This window comes from Talpa europaea, assembly GCF_964194135.1.
Source record: "Talpa europaea genome assembly, chromosome: 9".
Classification (NCBI taxonomy): Eukaryota; Metazoa; Chordata; class Mammalia; order Eulipotyphla; family Talpidae; genus Talpa; species Talpa europaea.
Genome location: NC_140076.1, coordinates 112,612,470 through 112,632,178, shown reverse-complemented (window position 1 = coordinate 112,632,178; position 19,709 = coordinate 112,612,470). Strand labels below are relative to the sequence as shown.

Genomic DNA, 19,709 nt, shown 5'->3' with positions numbered 1-19,709 from the left:
GGACTGAGGAAAGATGCTTCCTCTCCCCGATCGACAAAGTGACAAAATCAGGGGAATGATGAGTTAAACATCTAGATTCGGGAAGGAGTATGAAAATTTGACTAACGTGGAGAAACAAAAGTAAGCTTTAAAAACCAGGGTGCAGAACCAAAGCCTGGAATAAGGGAAGATACAATTTGTGGGAGGAGGTGGGATCTAGCCAAAGTTCAACTGCCGAGAACACGATAGCCATACCTTGATGTTTTTCTCTCTTGAGAAATTATGTAATAACTGAATGCCACTTTGAATGTCCATGCCACCATGTCCAAGTTAGCTTACACAGTCTCAGAACTTAATGGGTTATTTATATGCTTGGTATTATAATTATATTCTTGGTTTCATTTTACTTGACCTCCCCAGGAAGAAGCCACAAAAATCAATCATTAATGGCACATAAGAGTGATATCCAGGAACCTCCACCAGAAATATCTCAAAATATAACTCCCGTGGAAGCTCACGTAGGCACCTGGTTTACAACCACACCTGTCGGAGATCGGATTGGCACCAGAGGATTAGAAAGGATAGCAGATTTGACTCCGTTTTTATCCTTCCAGTCCACAGATCCTGTCCATGGAACGGTATGGCAAGCTACTGCATATTGCAACATTTTCTAAATGATTCAAGTTCTGAAACAACGCATAGTGGGTTAGCTGGCACTTAATACATTTTCAATAATTATATGTTAAGTAGTGGCTGGATAGGTGAGTAGAGGGATGGATGGATGAATGAATGAGTGGATCCGACTTCCCAAATCAGAAAACATTGTGTGGCTTATTTGACCAGCACGGTGTATCATGAAATACCAGCTTTTGAAATCAGAGAAAGGTAATGAATTTTCCACACCACTCCTAAGATATATCAGTAATGATGCCATAGATATTTGTGTTGCCTGTATTTGTGTATATCTCATATCTTTTAGAAGTGAGGGACGTTATTTTAGATATGAACTTCATTCCTGCTTCTGTGTGTGCACCTGAAGTGCTAGAATTTCTTCACAATCCTTAACTTTAAGGCACTTACTGTATATGTAAGGAAGTATCCACACTAAGTAACTCAAGAATTCAACATCGCCTCAGAGCCAGTGGGTGTAATACACAATTTGTTTGTGCTGTGACACGGAAACCCTGAGATGACCAGTAGCCTTCTCTGTGCCACACTTAGAGTTCGGGTTTTTTACATACATGGTCTCATTCGGTCCTCACACCGGTGAATATTATCACACAGAAGAGGAAACCGGACCTCGGTGAGTTAACAATGTGCTGGAGTGCTGGGTCCAGGGAGTGCCGGAGCCAGGGCTCGAACCGGTGGTCAGGGTCTGAGCCCGGCTCTTTGCACGGCTTGCCTAGAGCTAGGCCATCCTCTGTGGAGCTCCGCAGTGCCCCAGAGTCTAGATAAGAAGACTACTCTCTGCCGTCTCTGCTTTCTGGACTCTCTGTCCTTTTTTCCAACCACACACTGTTGGTCAATGCGGAATGCCTGGGGCCGCGGAGGTGACACTCACCTCCTTGGGTCTGCTTCTTGGACACGGTGCTCTTGGGCCTCGCCGGCCACGGTCATCTGCATTAAGTCTGTCCTTTCCAAGGAGGCGGGACCTGGGTCAGACCAGGCCTGAGGTCGACTTTTCACTCCCCAGTACATGAAAGCAGGAGGAGCATCCGCTCAGAAGTCAGGAACCCCATGAGCCCAGCCACGGATCCCTGGCTCCCCAACTTTGGAGTGTCGGCCTCCACCGTGGGGCTGTCCCTGCCTGACTTCCAGGGCGCAGGGTGTCCAGGGTGGGGGGAAAGTTTAGAGCAAGGGAACGAGATGAAACGTCCTCGCATGGACGGCTCCCCGGCCGTCGGGGGTGTCCCGCGGGCGCGTGGGCGCTGGGAGGCCTGCAGTGACCGCAGCGCTGTCCCTGTGCGCGTCCAGGTCATGACCACCCGCGAGGACAAAGTGATCATTGTGGAAAAGAAAGATGGGTCTAGGATCGTGGACCACGCAGACGGCACCAGAATCACCACCTTCTATCAAGTGTTCGAGGATCAGATTGTCCCCCCAGGTGATCCAGAAACGAGTGAGTTTTGTCGTCTAAATACATGACAATTCTCAATGTCTTTGGCATCCGACAGGCAGCTGAGTCCTCACGGGTTTTCTTTTTTTTTTTTTTAATTTTTAAATTTTTTTTTTTATTTTTAAACAATATTTACATCCCCCCACCCCCTCAGATTGAGTCCCCATAGAGTTTCCTTCCCCAAGGCACCCGTGCACCATCACCTCAGTCCCCTGTGCTGCTCCCTCCCTCCCTCCCTCCGATCCCTCTCCCGCCTCCTCCCCTGCAGGATGGCTCTGGTTTATAATTGTCCATTTTTGCTTTGTTGTGTTTTGTACTGTTATTTTTTTTTTACACTGATGTCTTATTTGGTTCCCCTATATTCCTGCTATAAGTGAAACCATCCAATATTTTTCTTTTTCCTTCTGGCTTATTTCACTGAGCATCATTCCTTCTAGCTCCATCCATGTTGCTGCGAATGGCATGAGTTTATCTTTTTTGATTGCTGAATAATAGTCCATTGTGTATATATACCACATCTTGGGCATTTGGGTTGTTTCCATGTTTTACCTATTGTAAATAGGGCTGCAATAAACATAGGGGTACAGGGTTTTCTAACATGCGTAAGGAGGTAACTTGCAGGAGCCCTCGCCAGCAAGAGCACTCAGCAACGTGGGTGCTGTGCCCTGTGCCCTGGGCAGTCTGGCCGGGACAGCCCTGCTGTTTGGCGTTTTTACCACTAAAACCCCATAGTCTGGATCGGTGGCAACTAAAATTTGATAATCATGGATCCTTCAGGACTCTCCTCAGCACAGACAGGCTATTCCAAAGAGGTGGCACCTTGCCCTGTGAGCTGGCCCCAAATTGTGGGGCAGGTGAGGGGGGCAGGCACAAAGCAGGCTAAGCAGCTCCTCGGGAGATGTTTCCAGAGAATCTACAAGCCAGTCACCCTCAGAACCTGGTTTTAAAGATTTTGAAATGCAGCTATGCCTGACTCCCTCCTCTCTTCTGCCAGAATGCTTCCTTGCATTCAGTACACATTCAGTGCAAAAGAAATGGCCAGTGAGGGCCTCCCCCGTGGTGCAGCGGTTGAGCGCTGGGTTGCGAAGCTGCCCGCAGCCTCTGCAGCGCCGGTTCGATCCCCGGCTGCTCCCCGGCCACCGGAGGAGGGTCCCACATGGCGCGCAGACCTCTCCTGCCGCCCGCTGCTCCCCTCAGCAGTGTACTTCGGTCCTTCTGCCTGCTCTGCTCCCCGCTCTGGCTCTGGTGAATTCTCTTACCCTCCCGCGCTTCTGACTATACCCAGTGCATGTATAAACAAACAAACAAATAAATAAATAAAAAACATGCCTCTATAAAAAAAAAAAAGAAAAAAGAAATGGCCAGTGAGTGGGGAAAAGAGATGCGGTCGTAACCCACTAATTGGAGTGAAAATTGAAAGTGCCTACTTGGAAGGGAAATTTTAAAATGTGTAGTAAATTGAAAATGTGCATTAACTCTCTCTCTCTACAGAGAGAGATCCTTACACATTTGCCCAAAGAAACATACAGAGGCGCTACTTGGAGTATAATATTAAAACGCTGGGAAAACACAAAAGTCCACCTGCTTCAGGGCAGGAAAAAAATGTGCTATATTCTTACAACGGGGTGCTGTATAGAAGTCAACAAGGCAAAGAATGCACGCACACACACACAAACACATCCTCACACATACATATTAAGATGTCTAGAGATCTCAAAAAAAGTGAAAAAACTCAGGTGTGCACTGATATGCAGAGTAACATACAATCTGTAAATTTAAAGCACACAAAACTTACATTGTTCTTGATATATAGATATATATATATATTTATTTATTTATTTATTTATATAAAAGTATCAAGCTGGATTGTGAGAGAAGGGAGTAAACCCAGGAATAGGGAGAAAAGAGAACTTTCACTTTATCTAGAATTCCTCTCTCTATACATATTAGACGAAAATGTTGAAGCAGAAACGCAGGACATCAACAAGAATACATCTTGAGTGAGTAGATGAGCAGCTAGGTTGTATTTTATGCTTTTTCTGGATGTTTTCAGTTTCTCAAAATAGAGTAATGAAAACCTCAGTCGTTTGAGTCAGAAGAGTTCTTCTGAAATGTCAGAGAGAGTTGCCCCCACACTCGGGTCATGGGGTGTCCCCAGCCCTGGGTCTTGGCTGCCGGCCCAGCAGCGTGGAGAGGGCCGCTGAGGTGTGTTTCCTGGTGTGTGCTGTGTCAGCGCTGCTCTCCTTGCCTTTGCTTGCAGCCGAGGGCCCCCAGGCTGTGCCCAGGCAGGTGAAGTGCATGCAGATCGAGAGCGCGCACTATGCCACTGTCATCACCAACTGCGAGGACAGCAGCTGCTGCGCCACCTTTGGGGACGGGACCTCTGTTATAGCCAAGCCACAGGGAACCTACCAGGTAGGTCTGGGCGGATGAGGAGCGCCAAGGGTAAGAGTCCACTCATCTAAAAATCACCCCCCTCAGGGGCAGCGAGCTTTCCGGCCATGCGCACAGCTGTCTTATTTGATTCAATCACCTTATACTTTTTCCGTCTTCTTTTCACAGTTTATTTCAGAAAAAAACATTGCCCTACTTCCCGTAAATGCTTTAGAATTTGGGTTTAAGGTTATAAACCAAAATGTTTGTGGAGTGGGGAGGAAACTTTCTCTGGTCAGCAGGGTGGGTGTTAGGAGCCCCTTTGTGATCCGCCTTGTAGCTACCAGACCAGCTTCGCCCCGGGCCACCTCTGTTCTCACTGCCCAGTCCTCCCGCTTCCACCTGTCCCACGTCACCTGAGCTCCCCACAGGGCTGCGGGGGCCTGTCCTAGAAGGGCACTCACGCAACTGAAGCTTTCTCCTTGGAGGGTAAAGAAGCAGCACCTTTGGCAACTCCACTACCTACCTGCACCCCCATTAACACAGCCCCCCCCACCCCCCGTGTCCCTGCATCCTGTTCGTCTCAGAAGGATTAGCTTTTGCCTTTCTCCTTGCTGGTGTCATGGGACACTGAGAGATCAAAGCCAGAGATGGCAGCTGGAGACCTGCTTTTCCTGTGAAAGCTGCTGAGCCAGTGCCCCCCATGGGGCCAGCCTGTACCCTCTCTCCCCCCAGTGCAGACCATCTTGGGGCAGAGAACGTATTGAATATGAGAGGTCACTCTGAGATGTCATCATTGAGAAGAGGGAACTTTTTTTATAGTATTCAGTATGTCCATTCTTTTCTTTAGCTCATCTATTCTTTTTTTTTTAATAAATTTTATTTTTATATTCCCCATACAATTGCAACCCCCTTATTTTGACCCCAATCCCTCCTCTCCCCACCCCCACCCCCCATAGAGTGTCTCTGGTTCATAGTTGTTTGTTGATTTTGATTTTCACTTTCTTATAGTTATTCATTTTCCTGGTCCCTTATTTAAGTTTTCTAGATTCCTGCTATGAGTGAGACCATCCGGTATTTTTCTTTTTCTTTCTGGCTTATTTCACTGAGCATGATCCCTTCCAGTGCCATCCATGTTGCTGCAAATGGCATGTGTTTATCTTTTTTGAATGCTGAGTAATATTCCATGGTGTATATGGACCACATCTTCTTGATCCAGTCATCTGTTTTTGGGCATTTGGGTTGTTTCCAAAGCTTAGCTATTGTAAACAGTGCTGCTATAAACATAGGGGTGCAGGTGCTCTTTGGAATGGATGTTTCTGTGTCCTTTGGGTAAATACCTAGGAGTGGAATTGCTGGATCATATGGAAGCTCTATGTTTAGTAGGTCAAGAAATCTCCACACTAGCTCATGCTATTCTTATTGAGACTCTTCGAAACAGTCATACGAACAGCATGATCTATATAGAGTAATGGACATTCGTTCTCAATGGTGAGGAGTGACTCTGAAAGCACCTCCAGAATGATGAGGTAAGGGCCTCTGAAAGTCCACTCCTCCCTAAAAACAACAGAAAACTGGAAAAAATGGACAAAATCAACTTTTTTCAGAACTCTATAACCAAAAGATTAAAACAATTTGAGGAAGAAAGAGAAACTCAAAAAAGAATGAGAGTCAAGGTGATTTAACTTGTTGTGTTTCCTCCCTCTCCAGCTCCATGCAACCTGGAAAATCAGTACCCTTACACTCAGGATGGCAAGAAAACCAGCAGACTAGGAGTTGGTGAAAGAGGAAGAATAGAGCCTCCTCAGAGGCTGAGGGGTTAAGTCTCAGTTCTGTGGGTTGAGATCGATCCCCGGCCAGGGAGTGACCCACATATGGCGCAGCAGACCGCTCCTGTCTCACCTGCTGCTCCCCTAATTTAAAAAATATATGTATTAATGAGGGCACAAGACGATTACTTGGAAAAGGTATTAAATAAATAGATAAAATATGAGGACATAGGAGAAATTATATCTTCCTTATTCAGTTCGCCTCCTTATTTGTCCTCCCTGAACTTTTCTAAGTCCTTTCTCATCTCATTTTTTCTTCCCAGAAACAGTTTGTGGCTGAGATCAATGGGCGATTTTTTTCCCTAAAGTAATGTCCCACGTCCCTCCAATTGAACAGGACATTTTTAATATTTCTCTTATTTCCTTTGCCCCTCCAAGGTGTTGCCTCCGAACACAGGCTGTCTTCATATTGATAGGGATTGCTCGGCCACGTACTGCCACGAGCCAAGCAGTGAGCTGTACCACCCTTTCCAGAAACGTGAGCAGCTGAGAGCGAGCAGGTACATCATGAAGCACACAGCTGAGGTCATCTGCGAGGTCCAGGATCCCGAGGGAAACACTTTCCAGGTAAAGTGCATCACTGATATGGAGGGAGAGGCTCCGGCTTGGCTTTGGAGGTATTTCACGCTGGCAAGTTTCCTTGCAGATTTTGTTTGTTTTCACCTTTGCCACTTTAGAATTTTTTATCCACTTATGGCCAATATCACGGGCAAGTAGGAATGAATATCAAAATATTTGATTCTCAGGTGACCTTCCGAGGTGTCTGTGCACCCAACGATTGCCATAGTGGAAGTGTTAAAGCTGAATGATAATTAGAACAGAGGGTAATAGCAATGTCACTCCATCTAAAAATAATGCCAATTGGGCCTCCCTGGTGGCGCAAGGGGTTAAGACATCACCATTAAGCTATCTGCAGCCTCTGCAGCATGAGTTCGATCCCCAGTCGGCCAGGGAGCAACCCACATGGCGCAGCAGACCTCTCCTGTCTCCCCCGCTGCTCCCCTCAGCAGTGTATTTCAGTCAGTCTGCCTGTTCTGCTCCCCACTCTCTCTGGTGAATCCTCTCACCCCCTGCACCTCTGGCCTATACCCTAGTTCTTGTATGCATAAATAAATCTTAAAAAAAAATAAAAGTAGGGCCTCCCCTGGTGGCGCAGCAGTTGAGCACTGGACTGCGAAGCTGCCCGCAGCCTCTACAGCACCAGTTCGATCCCCGGCCACTAGCGAGGGTCCCACATGGTGAGACAGACCTCTCCTGTTGCGCCACTGCTCCCCTCAGCAGTGTATTTCATCAGTCTTTCTGTTCTGCTCCCCGCTGTGACTCTGGTGAATTCTCTCACCCTCCTACACTTCTGACTATACTCAGTGCTTGTATAAATAAATCTTTAAAAAAAAATAAAATAAAAATAATGCCAACAAAAAGGGATGATAAATGAATGCTCTGTAGCCAGAGGAAAGTGGGAGCAAATGCTCTGGGCAGCAGGCAAGTTTGTTTGACAGGCAGAGCCTCCGTGTGAGATATATTCCTTAGGGAGGATTCTAGTAGGTTGAAGATGGGTAGATGGGAATCTTAGAGGTGCTCAGGGATTTGATGGCAGAGCTCTGCCTCCTGCTTCTCTGTCCTTCGACACTGCAAATACATGCTCTGCTCTAAGTCAGGCACTGGCAGTCCATGGCCACTTGCCCATATAGGCCCATGAGCTCAAAATGGTTTTTAAATGTTCTAATGGCTGCAAAAAATCAAAAGGCGACTATTTCATGACATTTCAGTGTGGTTAAGTAGTTTGCTTGAAGCACAGCCTTGCTCCTTCGTTTATATTCTGTCTGTGGCTGCTTTCACATAAGTTAAGGAGCTGAAATAGAGACCCTAGGACCTGAAACTCCTAATATTGTTCCTGTCTGACCCTTGACAAAGCAGGTTTGCCATCCCTTCTTCTGGACTCATATCTTCTTCTTTCCCTCCTTACCCCACAGTAGAATTTCATCTATTGACTGGTGGTTGGTGGAGTTATTTTTTAGATTTGACTCCACACCAAAAAGTCCTCAGGGCCTCCCCTGGTGGCACAGCAGGTTGAACACTGTGCTGTGGGGCTGTCCACAGCCTCTGCAGCATGAGTTCCATTCCCTGCCAGCCAAGGAGAGACCCATATGGCATGGCAGACCTCCCCTGCCTTGCCCGCTACTCCCCTCAGCAGTGTCTTCGGTCCGTCTGCCTGTTCTGCTCCCCGCTCTCTGGTGAATTCTCTCGCCCTCCCACACCTCTGACCTGTACCCCAGTTCTTGTATAAATAAATAAATCTTTTTTTAAAAAAAAAAAGACAAGTATTAAAAAAAAAAATTCCTCAATGGAATTTTGATTTTGAAAGAAGTCCTCATACAGCTTATTTTGTCTGGGGCAAATAATGATGCTCTTCACAGCATGAATTCAGGCTACTAACAAATTTCAAATTGCAGTGAATTGACATAGACACCTAAAACCCCAAACCCTGCAGGCTGAACCACGAGGGAGCTCCAGGGGAAGCATTCTCCTAGGATTGATGGTCTTGTAGGGCATCTCTCCACTGGTCTTGCAGCCAAACTCACACTCCTTCTGGGAGAGACTGACAGGAGTAATGCCTGGGACATTTCTTCTCATATTGACATTAAATATGTTTCCCTCTGCAGCTTATCCCTGAGTCCTCATCCCGTGATTGGAATCCAGAGCATAACCTCCCTCTGTACAGTCTCTGTTTTAGTATTTTAAGATAACTATCATGTGAGGGCCCTTTCCTTCCTGTGTTCCGTGCTCCCAACCCCTTGACCTCGTCCTCAGCCATGAGGCCTGAGTCACTCCTGTCCTAGTCGCCGTCCTCTGGATGTCTCCCAGCCTGTCTTCACAACCCAGCTTTGTAAGTAGAGAGGCATCCCCAGTGCAAGCTGTACTTAGTGGACAAATAAGTTATTTGTACTTGTTTCAAGTAACTATGCCTGGTTGTTGATCTTTCCAAAAGCTCGCCTGCTTTCTCAAATGGAATCCACAGAAATGTAAGCTTTCTGGCATTTTTGTTCCTTTTCAGCTGCTTGTCTGCTTTGTCTCTTAGGTCATGGCTGATGGGAGTGTGTCCACTATGTTACCGGAAAATAATTTGGACGATGATTTAAATGCAAAAACTGAGGACTGTGAGAGCTTATCAACTGTTCATAAGAATCAGCAGCAATTCTCTGATGAACACGTCCCCAGGTAATACCATTGCGATGATTTTTTTTTTTCAAATTCAAGTTCAAGAAGCATTATAAATGGAATCCTTCAAGTGATTCAATTCCTATTCCTTCCAATAGATTTTTTGTTATCTATACGGATGGGTCAGGAGTGGAACTCCTGCGAGACAGTGACACAGAAGAATTTCTGTCCTTGGCATATGGAGAGTCGACTGCTGTGGTTCTCCAAGAGCCCGTCCAGGAACAGCCAGGTAGAGCTGCCACACATCTGGGATCCACTGTCCTTTTACCAGCCCTCATGCTCCTCATCCAGTCTGTACATGTCATCTCTTCTTCTTCACCTTTGCTCACTTTTCTTCTCCACTTTCCCCTGGCCACAGCCACCCACTTATCCAGCCATTTGAGTTTATGTTGCTGACAAGCTGCTCCTGAGCATCAGCCTATACGCACTGTGTAGCTAGGAGCCCCTCACCTGCCCATGCATAGACCTGTGTCTGTGTGTAGGTGTGTGCTCCGTTCCCTTATGTGCCTTCATTTCATGTTGGTGGGAAGAAAAACAAAGACAAGCAAGATATCTCTTGTAAGTACTTTTTAAAATCACTCTGTCGGCGTCCTCTTGATGAATTCAACATAAGTATATTGGATGAGTGAATTAGCATGCCAACCTGAAATACAAGTTTCATATTACATTATTGTGGATTTACACTATTTTCAGTGACTTCAAATAAACTAGTATGTGGCTAGAGATTGAATGCTCATTGTATTCATGTAATATTTTTACATGCAAAATGTACATATGTGATACATGTACATGTAATATTACAGTAATATGTGTATTTAAACATTCATATAAACTTGCACTTTACCAGTTTACAAAACCTATGTGCTGAGTCGAGGCTTGTGTGTGTGTGGTTCTATCTTTCCCGTTCTTGGTGAATGTACTTGGCGCTCTTATATGAATATACCTGAATTTCTGCACTGACATTTTCTGGTGTATCCATGACATGCCCATGATGTGATAACCTTGCTCTTTGTGAATAGGGAAAACAGGGTTCTCTGTGTAGTGAATGTGTGGAGTTGTGTGAGAATCGTAATTCATCTCAAACTTCTTTGTTGTTCAGTCATTTAACTAGCAGCTCCTTGATAACCACCATGTGGCAAACATTGACAGGCTGTTAGGAAAACAATGGAGAGCCAGGACAGGCCTGCAGCTTTCCTAGAGCTTTCATGCTAACTAGAGAGATGGGCATTCATTACTGAGTCATACAAATAACTATCTGATTATAAGTTGGGATAAGGTCTGTAAAGGAAAACTATATGGGTCTCTGAGAGCATCTAACAAAGGAACCTGACATGGTCTAGAAGGCTTCCTTGAAGACCCTAGAGTAACAGCTGGTGGATAAGTAGGACTTAACTAAGATAGGAGGGGGGGAGCTTTTATTTGGAGAATACAGAGGAAGAGGTCTACAGCATCAGAGAACAGGGGTCAAAAGAGCGAACTAGCTGAAGCACAAGGGTAGAGGGGTGCAAACTGAGACCGGGGAGAAAATGTTTCAGACTCTTTTGTCCTGTGGGTAATGGAAAGTCAAAGATGAGTTTTAAACATGGCCTGATACAGTCACCTGACTGCTAGGGGAGGTTCATTCACAGAATAGATGTGGATAAAAGCTAGTTGTAGTTGTAGCCCAGGACAGGATCTCTCCAAGGCAAATGACCTAAGGTGGGGCCAGTGGAGAGGGAAGACGTGGATGAACTCAAGAAATGTTTAATGGTGGAACTTGGAAATGATTTTTGAAGGATAGTGAGGCATCATTTAATACTCGCATGTTACCTAAATCCAATCTCTAAGTTTTAGAGTGACTACGTCTCACCTTTCTTGTTAGATGGCAAGGTCTGTAAGCAAAATCTGTGTCTGGCTTATCAGAAAGTGGTTGTTGCATTTGGGGACTATCTACTGAATTTCTCAGAATATTGTTGGGGACATGATCCTCTGCCTTGTCCCTTTGATCCAGGTGTCCTGAGCATCACTGTCCTTCGCCCTTTTCATGAAGCATCCCCTTGGCTAATGAAGAAAGAATTAGACACGATTGTCCCTCCCAATCTCCGGTCAAGGTCATGGGACACATTTCCCCCCACTGAGGTATGCATTTTTGTGTTGAAAAGTCACTATATTTGCATATCCATCCAACCATGACCAGGGTCTTAGACCCCTTCATGTACAGTCATGTATTTTCATCCATGAGTAAATTGTTAATAGGCTCAGAGTTTCATATTTGAAGTTTTAAAAATTTGAATATTTTAGAGGAATATACCTGACTAGCTAATCTCAGTTTTCGTTCTCATCCGATACATATTTTGGTGCTGCTATCTTAGGTGCAAATATACTAGTAGCTGTTACTGCTTCCTGGTGCATTGATTCCTTTATCATCATAGAATGTCATTTTTGTCTCTTACTATCTTTTTGGACTGGAAGACAATTTTTTTTAATCTTATCTTAATTGAAGGTAACATTAGTTTACGATGTATCGAGTCTCAAGATTATACTTTTTCACCATGCCCACCACAAATATCTGTTCACTATGGACCACCAACCAGTGACGATTTTCTCTCCATATCCTTCCCCACGCCTTCCCCTCTGGGAACCACCATTCTGCTGTCAGAGTCTACAGGTTTATTTCAGTTTTAGTTTTTAAGGTATTTGTCTTTCTCCTTCTAATGTATTTCACTTGGCATAATCCCCTTAAGATGGCATCCATGTTGTAGCAAATGGCAAGATTTCATCTTTTTTTTTTTTTTTGTGGCAGAATAGTGTTGTGTGTATCCGTCACATCTTCTTTATCCATTCCTCTTGTTTTGGGGTACTTAGACAGTTTTCATATCTTGGCTATTATGAATAATGCTACCGTGGACCTGGGGGTACATATCCACAGGTCTTTTCAAGTTAGTGTTTTCAGATGCTTTGGGTAAGTCAGAAGTGGGATTATTGGCTCACATGATATTTCTATTTGTTTGTTAGTAGTGTTTTATTCATTTATTTATTTTTCAGGAAACTCCACACTGTTTTTCATAGAGCCTACACCAGTTCACATTCCCACCAACATACTTCCCAGTACCTAATATTTCTTGACTTTTGATTACTGTCATTGTCATTCTAACTCAGTGTGAGGTGAAATCTCATTGTGATTTTGAGATGCCTACTTGGATCCTTAGCCCATTCTTCAATTAGGTTGTTTTTTTTTTTCTGTTAAGTTTTACAGGTGTTTATATATATTGGATATTAATGCCGTGCTTGATGTATGATTTGTAAATATCTTCTTCCTTTCTGTAGATTGTCTTTTTGTTCTAATGTTGGTTTCTTTCACTATGCAGAAGTTCTTGAGTTTGCTATACTCCTATTTGCTTATATTCCCTTTTGTTTCTCTTCCTGCTGGAGATGGATTCATAAAGATATCTCTAAAGACAATGTCAACAAGCTTTTTACATATGTATTTTCTCTATATACTTTACAGTTTCAGCTTTTATATTCAAGTCTTCAAGCCATCTTGAGTTGACTTTAGTATTTGGTGTAAGATAGTGGTCTGGTTTTAATCTTTTCCATGTGGATTTCCAATTTTCACAGCCCATTAATGTGTGGCTTACTTATGGGCTCTCAATTATAGTATAATGATCTGTGTAACTGTTTTCTGCACAAGTACCATACTGTTTTGATTAATATAGCTTTGTATTATAGTTTGAAGTCAAGGAGCATGATAACTGCCAGTTATGGTTTTTCTTCTCTGGATTGTATTGGCTAGTTTAGGTATTTCATAGTTCCATGCAAATTTTAGGAAGGTCTGTTCTATTTCTGTGAACAATGGCATTGGGATCTTGTCGGGTTCATGTTGAATATGTGCATTACTTTAGATAGAACGGCCATTTAAAGAATCTGTGTTCTTCTGATCCATGGTTGTGAAATATATTCTCATTTCTTTGTTTCTCCTTCAATTAATTTCAGCTGTATTTTATAGTTTTTGGTGTCCAACTCCACTTCTTTGGTGAGCTCTCTCGGTGTAGCATTCTTCTGGTCAGTTGTTAGATGTTCCTCTTAGAAGCAAAGCAGGAAGCTTCTCCATCACTACCTTGGTAATGTCTTAATTCACTAATCCTATATCAAAGTTGAGTATCTTCCTATAATTTGAAAATTATGACAAAGAATATACCACATCTGAGATTAGTGAAGGAAGTGCTTTCTCTTCCTCAAGCTCATGCTGTGACCTCCTATGCCTGGTAGCAGTGACCCACTCCAGTTACGCTCCTCAGTAACCATCACTGGCCAGACATTGAGCACTGATGAGTAATTGAAAATGAAGCTTGTCTGACTCACCTCAGGACCTAGGGCGTCAAAGTACACCACTCCTGAATATCAGTTACAAGGATGCCATAGAGATATCAGTTACAAGGATAATATAGACAACAGCGTCAACTCAAGGCAGATGTTTCTGCTCAAGTGATCTGAGAAGACTCTGGACATGCATAATCTAAGAGTGAGCTCAAAGACTGTCCAAATGAATGGGATGAATTTTCTCTCATAGAATCCCTCTCTGTCATAGAACCAGAGAGTTAGAGACTGCTTAATTCCAAATCTCTTAGACTACCTCTGGGTATTAGAGAATAGTGCACAAGCATTTGGCTTCAGCTAGACTGCTGTTGTATTCCCATGGCATCACACTGCCCTCCCCTAAGTGCTAGCCAGTGAGCCATGATGCAACAGGACTTTTAATATCCAGATTCTTGGTAACATATATAAAGAGGAAAGAGTGCCCTGTTCTTTTAGCAATTTTCCTTTTATTTGGAAAACTTTTTGAAAGCAGGGATCATTTTTTTTCCATCATTATATTGCCTAACAAGTAGTTTCTAACCCAATAGCTCTGTAACAAGTACTTTATGGTTAAATCATTATGATTTCTTTCTTTTGTGGTTGTTTTATTCTGTTAACAGAAAAAAATTCCAGGACCTCCATTTGGCACTCAGATTTGGAAGGGCCTTAATATTGGATCCAAACAACTAGTGAGTGCCCCAGCCCCTATACTTAAGAGCCCCAAAGTGCTGCAGATACGGCAGTTCATCCAGCATGAGATCATAAAGAAAGAAATGAAACGAAGACTGCAGATTTCCCTTAAGGTAATGGAATCCAAGTATCCTTACCCAAAAGAATGAAGAAACAGTCCAATTATTCCCCTTTTTCCTGAGGAACCTTAAATCATGTAATTCTGCCAATACGTATCTAGTACAAAACATAAATATCAGTCTTACCGAGAGTAAGGTTGGGAGGTAAAAAAAAACCTGTGAACTCCCATAGGGTATAGGAACTATCAAGATCTCAAAGACTTTGAGAAGATAAGTAACTTTTATATGTAATTGCTAAGTTCTCCTTTCTCATTCTAGAACTGTTCTAGTTACCCCTGGCAAAAAGGTTGAACTGCCTATTAATCTGATAGTTATCCATGGAAGAAAAGAATTGTTGATTTTTAGAAATGATCGAAGAATTCATAAAGAGTAGTCGATTGTATAATCACATCTATAATACCCCACTGGGCTGGAGCTCCACTAGCTGCTTAGACCCAGTGTTAAGATTCTTCTAGTTAACTCTCTCAAAGCAGGGATCATATGTGTTGTATTTGCAATGAAGTACCCAGCACCTGGCATAGAGCTGCAGACCATAATTTACAGAAACTTGCCAAATATTTTCAGAAAAAAAATTGAAGAACATTTGTCTTGGAAGCAAAGCATGAAGTTGGACATATACTCATTCATGGGTGGAGTCATAGACTAGCCCTGGAAAGGGCTCTGACCCAACTCTGTCCACTTCATTGATGGAGACACTTGGAGCACCGAGTTAGAAACCGGGGCTCTCCAAGGTCCTCACACAGTTCTAGTGGATCCTGTGATATTTAAAGCTTTGCATTTGGAGTTGTTGGGTCTTTGCTGATAAACACATTAAGGAAAAGGCTTTCCAGATTTCTTGGCCAACAACTGTTGAGGATTGTGAAGTCACACATTCTTAGTCTTTGCACTATTTCAAGTTGATGTTGATTATTTTGTTAGCTTTCTATCTTTTCTCTGATTTTTATGGATCTTTTTTATCCTGGTGATCTAGGACTATATAAACCATATCCTAAAGAAAGAAGATGAGCTACAGGAAATGACAGTTAAGGATTCCAGAACTGAGGAAGAGAGAGGCAATGCTGCCGATCTCCTCAAGCTAGTCATGGTGAGAAAGAAATGACTGTATAACAGTGTTTTTAATATTGCTTCAATATCAGATACTTCAAAAAAAATCATAAATCATCGCTATTTCTATCACTTCTCTGAAGCATTTTCTCCAACTATAGAAAGAGGAATTTCTGTGAAAATCAGCTTTCTTATATATGACATTTTACAGTGTTTTTAAGCTCACCCTTAAATCATAAATAATTCTAGAAAAACAAATTTTTTATTGTCTTTGGAGAAATTAACATTTATTGAAAGGTTGAAGGAATTAATGAACTAGAAAGGAGGAAGAGAAAGGAATTCCTACAACTTAAAATGATTTTATATTTAGAAATTTGTTAAGTGAAAGGCCTGACTAAAGAACATCACATTTTCATTTGTCATTAAAAAATTCAATCGTATAGTGATTCCATAAAAGATCGATTTGAGCACAGAAAGAATGCATATAAACAATGTGAATTTTGCATGTCTTGTAACCATCCTCACTTCGGAATCCTCTCTTCATTTCAGTCTTTCCCTAAAATGGAAGAAACTGCAAAAAGTCATGTCACTGAAGGTAACTATATTTAATACTTTTCTGCAAAACATTCATGGATTTCAGAAGAATGATCTTATATGTACTTCTCCATCATTCTCTCATCTGATAACAAAAGTGCGTGTATAGATCTCTGTGGCCATATTGTATTGTAACATTTTATTTATATGTTTCTATCTGCCTGAATTATGAGATCCTTGAAAATCATGATTGCCTCTATAAAGTTTTAACTTTCACCTGTTGGATGAAAAAGTTGACATTTGAGGGCCTCCCCTGGTGGCGCAGCGGTTGAGCGCTGGGCTGTGAAGCTGCCCGCAGCCTCTGCAGCGCCAGCTCAATCCCCGGCCACCGGTGAGGGTCCCACATGGTGCGACAGACCTCTCCTGCCGCGCCCACTGCTCCCCTCAGCAGTGTACTTCGTCAGTCTGCCTGTTCTGCTCCCCGCTCTGGCGCTGGTGAATTCTCTCACCCTCCAGCACTTCTGACTGCACCCAGTGCTTGTATAAATGAATAAATAAATCTTAAAAAAAAAAAAAGACAAAGTCTACATTTGATGTTTCTGTTAAACTCCACTGTATTTAGAGCATGGATAATACACAGGAAGGAAATAATCAACCAAATAACATTTTCTCCATAAGAGAGAATTTTTGAACAACTACACAGTTATCACCAAAGCCTTGCAATGTTTTATACTGTATGTAGCTCAAGCAATCTGCTTTTGGATCAGATATCCTCAAATAAAAGATATGATACTTGTTTTGGAATATACTCAGCCCTAACTAGGTACTTAATTGTTTTTGATGTGATTATAAATGGGATTGTTTTCTTTACTTATTTCTCTTCTAACTTCCTGTTGCATAAAGGCATGCAGTAGACTTTTGTGTATTGATTTTGTAGCCTGCCTCTTTACTGTACTGTTAATATATTTCTAAATCTTTTTTCAGTGGAGTCTCTAGGATTTTCTGTGTATATTGTCATGTCATCTGCAAATAGTGATAGTTTTAGTTCTTTTCCAATTTGAATTCCTTTTAATCCTGTCTCTTGCCTCATGGCTTTGGCTAGGACTTCAATACTTGGTTGAATAGTAGTGCTAAAAGTGGGCATCCTTGTCTTGTTCCTGATCTAAGAGGGAAAGTTTTTAGCTTACTCTCTTTGGGTATGATGTGAGCTGTGAGTTTGTCATCCATGGCCTTTATTATGTTGAGGTATTTTGCTTCTAATCCCATTTTATTTTTTTTAAAGATTTATTTATTTATTTATACAAGTACTGGGTACAGGCCAGATGTTTGGGAGGGTGAGAGAATTTACCAGAGCCAGAGCGGGGAACAGAACAGGCAGACTGATGAAATACACTGCTGAGGGAAGCAACGGGCGCGGCAGAAGAGGTCTGTCGAGCCATGTGGGACCCTCGCTGGTGGCTGGGTATCAAACCGGTGCTACAGAGGCTGCAGGCAGCTTCGCAGCCCAGCGCTCAACCGCTATGCCACCAGGGGAGGCCCTTAATCCCATTTTTTACCTTAATCCCATTTTAAAAGAGGATTTTGGGTTTTTTTTTTTTTATCATAAATGGACGTTGAATCTTGTCAAATGCTTTCTCTGCATCTATTGAGATGATCCCATGGTAGTTGTAATTCCTTTATTTTTGGTGTGATAAATGACATTAATTGATATATTCATGTTGAACCATCCCTGGAAATAATACTTCATCAGTACATAATTCTTTTAATACATTGTCGAATTCCATTTGCTAAAATTTTGTTGAATATATTTGTGTGTGTGTGTTCATCAGGTTTTATTTATTTATTTATTTATATTTTGGTGATCTTTCTCTGCTATTAGTAGATGTGTATGGCATGTTTCATCTTCCTCACTTTTTTGGAAGTGTTTGAGAGGATAGGGACTAGTTAGTCTTTGAAGGTTTGGTAGAACTCACTTGTGAAACTACCTGTTCCTGGACTTGTTTTTTGCAGGAGAATTTTGATTATGTCTCAATTTCCTTGCATGTAATGATCTGTTCAAATTTTCTATTTCTTCCTGAGTCTGCCTTGTAAGGTTGTATGAGTCCTGTGTCCATTCCCTCTAGATTTTCCAGTAGGTTTGCATAAAGCTATTCATTGTAGTCTCTTAATGATCCTCTTTATTTCTGTGATGTCTGTTTTAACTTTTTTTTGATGTGTGATTTCATTTATTAGCGCTTTCTCTCCTTTTATTTTTAATGAGCCTCACTAGAGACTTGTCTGCTTTGTTTATCTTTCCAAAGAACCAGCTTTTGAATTTTTATTTCTCTTTAATTTACTTCTGCTCTGAACTTTATTATTTCCTTCTTTCAAGTAACTTCTGGCTTTGTCGTTATCTCTCCTTAAGGTGTAAGGTTACATTATTTGAGATATTTCTTGTTTCTTTGACGTGTATTTCTATCAACTTCCCTATTGGCACTTTTTTGTTACATCCACAGGTTCTGGTTAGCTCATGTTTTTATTTTTGTTTGCCTCCAGGTACTTTTTAATTTCTCCTTTGATTTCCTTATTAATCCAATAGTCATTCAGTAGCCAGTTGTTTAGTCTCCACGTATTTGGAGGATTTTCTCACTTTCTTTTTATGGTTGATTTCTAGTTTGATACCACTGTGCTCAGAAAAATATACTTGATGTTATTTCAATGTTGTTGAATTTATGGACACTTATTAGGACCTAATAAAACATGGAAACTTCTTCAATCTTCTGTTCACATCCCACTAAAGCTATGCTCTTTAGAATAAACTCTGAGAATCACTGTCCACTTTATCAAACAACTGTTATGTTACATTTTTATCCTTAGATTCAGATCCTTAGATTACTTTAGAAAAACAATTTCATTTTTTTTTTAATTTTGGTGCTTCCTATATGAAGAAATTCAGTTGTAGAACTCCAGCTGCTCTAATGATGTGGGATAAATGAGGTGTCATGACAATCTACAGTTGACTATAAGCTGTGCTTCCTCTAAGAGGATATTTCCTAGAAGTATTCTGGCTTTCGGCTATATTATAGTGGTTCACAGAGATTCTAGTAAACACTTGATAGACTAAATACAAGCTCTTGGAAAAACAAGTGAGTAAGTGAGTAATTGAATATTAATTCTGTGGTGTGCTGTGAAAAAAAAAAATGAGAAGTTAAACGCATCTTTTTTTTTTAAAGTTGCAGCTCACCTAACAGATTTATTCAAACAATCTTTGGCTGCTATACCAGAATGTCCTCCAGAAACATTTGATAAAGATTTCTTGGAAAAGAAATGGAGGTAAGTGGATCCAATCATGTTTTCCAACTAGTATTAAGCATACAATACTAAGAGGGCGTGAAGGGCTGCTGGTGTCGTGGCTATAAGTGACTACATCAGTGAACTCACAGGTTTCTTCTGCAATACTGTTAACAATACAGTGGTGGGATTTTGTTGTTG

General features: G+C 42.0%; 1 protein-coding gene across 1 annotated transcript in view; it reads left to right on the top strand.

Moving 5' to 3' along the window:
* SPAG17 (sperm associated antigen 17) overlaps positions 1-19,709 on the top strand; it is a gene marked incomplete at its 5' end in the record, with an annotated part of 142,496 nt that overhangs the window by 106,315 nt on the left and 16,472 nt on the right. Inside the window, 11 exons of the mRNA XM_084242469.1 lie at positions 400-617; positions 1,954-2,098; positions 4,356-4,510; positions 6,676-6,864; positions 9,377-9,516; positions 9,615-9,745; positions 11,507-11,634; positions 14,472-14,654; positions 15,631-15,744; positions 16,254-16,299; positions 19,451-19,550. Of these exons, the coding sequence (XP_084098595.1) occupies positions 400-617; positions 1,954-2,098; positions 4,356-4,510; positions 6,676-6,864; positions 9,377-9,516; positions 9,615-9,745; positions 11,507-11,634; positions 14,472-14,654; positions 15,631-15,744; positions 16,254-16,299; positions 19,451-19,550 (1,549 nt within the window). The remainder of the gene's footprint in view (positions 1-399; positions 618-1,953; positions 2,099-4,355; positions 4,511-6,675; positions 6,865-9,376; positions 9,517-9,614; positions 9,746-11,506; positions 11,635-14,471; positions 14,655-15,630; positions 15,745-16,253; positions 16,300-19,450; positions 19,551-19,709) is intronic.